Source organism: Argentina silus, assembly GCF_951799395.1.
Source record: "Argentina silus genome assembly, chromosome: 5".
Classification (NCBI taxonomy): domain Eukaryota; kingdom Metazoa; phylum Chordata; class Actinopteri; order Argentiniformes; family Argentinidae; genus Argentina; species Argentina silus.
The window spans coordinates 8,697,047-8,703,525 of NC_139659.1; the positions used below are offsets into that span (position 1 = coordinate 8,697,047).

The window sequence follows — 6,479 nt, forward strand, 5'->3', positions numbered from 1 at the left end:
TACATGTGCTATAGCTAACGCACTCTCAAAAAAATAAATGTACTAATTACAGATGGATATCAGTAGATATTATTGATTGTACTACTTGATCATTTAATAAACTGTGTGTGTGTTTCTGTCCTCCTAGGGCGCTACATGGCAGACTGCTGAGTTGGTGCACTAGTCTGAACCCCCAAGCACAACGGCTCTATTGAAAGTTTATTTTCAATATTTTACACTTTTTGTCCTATTTATGGAAGGGGAGGGTTGGAGGGGTGGGGTTGCTGTAAAGCCGGAGAGTTTTGCAAAGCCCCCTGACATTTTGGAACCATTTGTGCATTAATCCTAATGCACCTTTCCCTGGGAAGAGAGAATCCTACTACAGAAAAGCAGCACTGAGTATTGAACACTGTTTAAAAAAATTAAAAAAATGAAAGACAAACAAAGTTGGGCTGTCAGGAAATGTATAGTTATGAGATAAGTCTAATGCTTTCTGATCAATTCAGACTTTTATAAAGTCAGAATCGTAGTGTTTGTTATGTAAAGGTAACAATGTATGGATTATATATAAATATATATTATATCTAAAAAAAACAACAACAAAAAAGGAAAAAAATCTGCACTAACAATCTTTCCGGCCATTATATAGATGTTTTTCCTCTCCTTTTTGTATTCTGTTTAATCTGTTGTCGTAACGAAGATTCTGGGTAAAATACAGAGAAAAGGGAGGATGTGAAAGGAGAGAACATGCCACACTTTCTGTTCACCCTCTCCTTTTCTTCTCCACTGTAAATACAGTCACTGAGTATTCCACTTTGTAAGAATGATCTCAAGAGTTGTCTTTTTGATTACTTTTCTTTTCTTACTTCTGGTTTCTTTCTATCCTGATCATGTGCAATGAAGGTAAGCTGTCTTAAAACAAAATGGATCCTCTCACACGTTTGGCACAAGCTCAATGTATTGTCCTTCTAGTCAGTTTTACCTGCTCTCATACAAAAGCAAAAAAGACTAAACTGACCTCAGTGCCTCTCCTTACTGTGGATAAATTCATTGAGAAATGTGCCTATTTTCTCTACACTCTTTTGTATGTTAAAGCACAGTTAATGAAAAAAGCACAGATCATTTGCCAGTTTTGTTTTATAATCCTTTTTCGGATGTTGAAGGGAAAATGCCTCCAGTTTATGCAGTCTAAGCTCAAGGCATTTGTCTTCCAGAAATGATTGATCCAATGGACCCAGTCCACATATGTCTTTTACAATAATGTCATCTTTCAAGTATTTTCTATCTGGAGTCTTGTTTACCTTGATCAGAGTTAGTGTGGACCTTTGTACCCAATTGACCCAATTGGTCAACTTGAGAGTACCAGACAGGAGTAGAATATTAACTAGGCCAAATCAATTCTTGAAATGCCTTACGAAAATATACCTTGTGACCCATACTGCCATGTTTGCCTGTGAAGGCTCTTGGTGCTGACGCGATGCAATAGCGAGTGATTCACTCTTGCCTTATACCAATGGAGGACCACCGCTAGAGGGCCTAGTGATTACGGTCAGTAATACTGCACCACAAACATGTTTTGTATGCCTTTTTTATATCAATGCCTTCTCTCTCAAAGTAGGATCTTGACATCAGCATGTTTGAATTGATGGATAAGTTGTACTGTATCATTACAAACATTGCTAATGGGGCACATGAAAACTGTGATTGTAGACTGTTTAAAGACAAGTAGGGTTTGACTGTTAACTTTCGGTGAGGTCTTGGTTAGTCCTGTCCTTTCTGACAGTGCTGTTTAAAGGTTCCCATGTCTCCTCTTTTTCCCATCTCTCGTTAACATGTGATTTGACATTCTGTAACTGCATGATAAAATTGTTCACCATAAATAAGTGATGGTTGGTCAACAATGTTGATTGAATGTTGAAGTCATAACACTTATATTAAACATGATTGTTTAGTATATTAAAAGTCACAATATTGTATTTTAGGGCATGAATTACTCTGAATCATCACTGTTTTAATGGTAATTTTTAATTGTATGTACAATGTTTTTAAAGAGGTGATCTGTATCCAGTTCAAGACTAGACCTTCAGTAACGTAGAGGCAGATACTAACTTGAGATGGATGATGGGAAATTCCACAAGAAAATAGTCTTAATTTCTATCTATATGACTCAGATTTTCTTGTGTTCCACATCATACTTTACTCAACCAAATTAAATGAGGTAATCCGTATGGATTCGAAAGCATTATCATGTAGCATATCAGGAAATTGTAATGTGAGAAACAACATATCAAATTCATTTTTTTCTGTGGAATTCTCCTTTAATGTGTGTCACCAGCACAGACAACACTAGCGATTCCCCCCCCCATTAGACTAGGGAAACCCCGCACAGAAACTGAATATATATGCAATGTATATTTAGCGAGCTGGTTCTTGCTGTCTCTACAAAACATCCAGTGACGTTTTCCAAGGCATTCTTTTTGGAGCTTGTCATTTTTTTCATTATCATTTTTGTTTGTATGTCTGTCAAAAGGAGAGTTAAAAAAAAAAGCAAATTATGTGTAAATGATTCTCATGAAATGTACATTTTTACAAATATCCCTTGCCACTTTTTTGTCTTCACTTTATGATCTCAATGTGCCTGTATTAAATGTGTAATATATGAATATAAACATATATATGAAAAAATTACAAGTTAACTGTTTGTCCTGTATATTTTTTATTTGTCAGAACCTGTGTGAATCTTTGTATAATTACCATGATGATGCATTAGAACTGTTGTCAACAAGTCATGAAATCACATTCGCTGAATAGGAATTCAGATAAAGGTAGATTCAGAGTTAGTGTCTTTGATATTATTGAATTTGGGCATTTTAGCTAACTTTAGCAGAAATCGCGTGCAGAGCCAAGCGTGCAGAGGCTAAGGACCTTGTTTGTATGAACCCTGTGTGGCAGTCGCAGCAATTTTCCTTAAAAAAATAACGCAAGTGGAGACTTTTACCTACTGACCTCCCAGATACCTCATTATGTCTGTCTGACTAGCCCCTCTCCCAGCTTCAGGCCAGGGGGACTTAAAATTACTTCTTCAGAATCTTAAAGTCAACAAATGACAGGTTACTATTGTATCATCTGAATTGTATGATTTTAGGGTAAAGGATTTTAAGTGGAATAGATTGATGCAACATTTGAGGGGTCCTGTATATATTTTTTTAATGCGCAGGCCAAATTGGCCTTCTGAGACTCCGAATACTAGAGAGAACCTCAACATGAATGGGCTCTTTTTTCAGCCGGCGCAAAACAGATGCAAGTCCAAACGCAGGCACATAGGCAATTTGTGTCTGCAGTAACTGGTGAAAATACCACAGCACTGAAGTGCTATCTCACCTGCATTCAGGTGGGTAGAGCAGCGGTAAGGTCAAAATAGCAGTAACATTTCAGACACGCCCCATAGTGCCAGGGCCCCTTGCCAGTGCCCACATTTGTGCTAAGATTTGTTTTCACAGTGTTAAAATACAGCCCCTTGTGTTTGTGTGTTCCCTAATTGTTTTTGTTAATGGCTGACCACGGTTTCACATTTCCAGTTAAATAAAGTCACTCTCCACAGGCCTGCAGGCTCTACATGTATTCCATCCTCAGGATGATACATTATGAATAAAGAGAGTATTGATGCCATTACATGTGTGGTATATTACCAGTGGACTACAGAGGGCCTGCAGAGAGAGAGAGAGAAAGCGGAGAGCGTCAGGTTGATGTAATGGTGTGTGTGTGCTGGCACTACATCGCCTCCTTGTGCATATTTATACAGCCAGTCATGCCTTATGTCACAGCTGCTCCACTTCCAGACCTCCTCCTCGCTAACTGAAATAAAGGCTCTCTGCGCCGCCCGTCCAGAGGCACATGTGTGAGCCATCAGTGGGTTCCCTCTCCTCTCGCCTTCCCTGTCCACCTCACTCAGACCTCTGGATGTGTTTGCGTGTGGGAGGGACATCTGGGGCTCCGGAGCCTCTCTGTATTCCCAGGAACGCAGACATTGAACCGACATCATGCGGTACTCTGCTCAGTGGGGCTGTGTTAAGTCCAAGAACTGTGTTGATTGGGAGTGGATTGAGGGATTCAGTGAATAAGTTGGAGTTTGAGATGGTCTCTCATTCTAGTATAGATTGAGCAGCTATGTGAGTCCGGTATTGAAGGGTCTGCAATGAGTCTGATGTAGATTGAGAGGGCCTGTGTGTGGTGTAAAGATTGAGTGGATCTGCGAGACTGAAAGGGACTATGTGTTTGGTATAGATTGAGAGGGTCTGGTATAGACTTAGAGGGTTTGCATGTCTGGTATAGATTGAGAGGGTTTGCATGTCTGGTATAGATTGAGAGGGTCTGCATGTCTGCTAAAGATTGAGAGAGTCTGCATGTCTGGTATAGATTGAGAGGGTCTGCATGTCTGGTATAGATAGAGAGGGTCTGCATGTCTAGTATAGATAGAGAGGGTCTGCATGTCTGGTATAGATAGAGAGGGTCTGCATGTCTGGTATAGATTGAGAGGGTCTGGTACAGGCTGAAAGGCTCTAGGCTTCAGATGGACCCAGCACTGTGGACGTGCGTAGAGCACAGGGAGCAGTTGGCCTTCGCTGGCTGCCGTCGCAGACATGTTTGTCCAGAGGCCCACTGGAGCCATAGACTTGAGTTATTCTACAATGCAGTGAGCGAGCACCACATCAGTAACATTTATGGTCAATTTGTAATTGATGTGCCTATTTGATCTCTCTCTCAAACATGAGGAAAACCATCTGAACAAACAGGGATGGTGTAAGTTTATTGCATTAATATGGATTCCCCTCCTCCTCTTTCCTTGCTCCCTCCAAAGCCCTGAGGACCTCTTCAGTATAACTCAAACTCTGAACGGGTCAGATTCTGATCCAGGGGAATCTCTCATATTTTCCAGTCAGCCCTAAACTGCTCCTCCTTCACTGGCAATAGGCACAGGTTTCACAAGCTGTCCAATGAGACATACAGTATATTACAAAATATTCTAGAGATTCAACGACAAACATGTTTTTAGTCTATTTGCCTGGTTGACTTCTACACTCACTTGCTTTGACAACAATAACAAAAAATATTGTCATATCCAGTTATATTCAGTTAAAGCTTAATCTAAGTAAAGTGCGGTCTGTTCTCATCTTATATTCTGTGTATGTATTACTTATATCCACGCTTGAGCAAGCTTCGCTTAACCTTTACCCTCCAAGTGCTCCTTGTGATGCCACAGTGCCCTTTGTCAATTCCCCTCTTAATGACTGGGCATTGGGAGATAATCAGCATTAATTAGGAGGTCTTCCTGGCTTGACTGATGATGCCACCCAAACAAACCCGGCAGATTGAAGCGTTTGTTCCCTTCGATTGTGCATAGAATCTCATCCAATCCATTTAGAGGCTGGAAGTGATACAATTGGCCATCTGCCGAGATGAATTAAACCGGGCACTCTGATTGGGCAGTTTCTGAGCCGCCAGCTGTAGATGCTGTCGTGAGATTGTCTCCCACCCCCTCCCTCCTCCCTCTCCCTCTCCCTCTATCTCTCTCTCATATCCTCCTCCTCTCTCCTTCCCTTCAAGGCTTTAGGACTGTGGGTCAGAGCATGAGCTGAGACGGTTATGCCTATTATAATTGTGTTTTTACAAAGCTACTCTCTAATCGTAACAAACAAACAATCATACAACAAACATGATCGTCCCTCTCCTCGTTATAGTCATACAATCAGCTCTAGAGAGAGTGAGGGAGTGGGCCTTCCGTGCCTGGTTAGTAGAGGCATGTCACAGGCTATTTGTCATAATGTGTGTGTGTGTGTGTGTGTTTGAGTGTGTGTGTTTGAGTGTGTGGTGTGTGTGTGGAGGAGGGGGGAGGGGATGACTGGGCAACGGTCACAACTTAAGTCCCATGGTGCTTGTGCGTCCCCTCCCCATGGGTCACCGCTAGGCTCTGAGACCTGCCCTATGAAAGCTTTCGTCTGACCTCACGAACATCTAGGAGTGTCTACCCAGTCTCTAGCCCCTCCCTGTGTAAGACTAAACCATCAAAATGGAGACTGTTACTGTAATCAATCATACAACACATAGTAGTTGAATAAAGATAATATTCCATTCCTGTGTGTGTATGTGTGTGTATGTGTGTATGTGTGTATGTGTGTGTGTGTGTGTGTGTGTGTGTGTGTGTGTTTCTTTTTCCTCACAAAGCATCATGAAGCATTATTATTATGGTGTCTATTATCTGAGTTTAACAGTGGTTTTTCGGAGTAGGTGTGGAGACTGTGAGGTGGGATCTATGCCTATGAGGGGGATCGAGGAGGGGGTCTTTATGAGGCTGCAGGAGGCTGTTATGACAGGTGTGTTTGAGCTTGTGTGCTCAGAAGCCTCAGTCCTCCTGCTAAGGGCCATTGAGATAGAGCAGAGCAGAGAGAGAGCCATGGACATGGGAGCATGACTACTACAGTATATCATTAAGACCTCTCAAC

The 6,479-nt window shown here is 41.4% G+C and overlaps 1 protein-coding gene across 3 annotated transcripts in view; it reads left to right on the forward strand.

Annotated features, from left to right (window-relative positions):
• LOC310804469 (F-BAR domain only protein 2-like) overlaps positions 1–2,669 on the forward strand; it is a 42,568-nt gene extending 39,899 nt beyond the window's left edge. For all 3 annotated transcript variants that reach the window (XM_083669719.1, XM_083669718.1, XM_083669720.1), the window contains one exon: positions 128–2,669. In XM_083669719.1, coding sequence (XP_083525845.1) covers positions 128–150 — 23 coding nt within the window. In that variant the 3' untranslated portion in view covers positions 151–2,669. The remainder of the gene's footprint in view (positions 1–127) is intronic.
• The last annotated feature ends 3,810 nt before the right edge of the window (positions 2,670–6,479 follow it).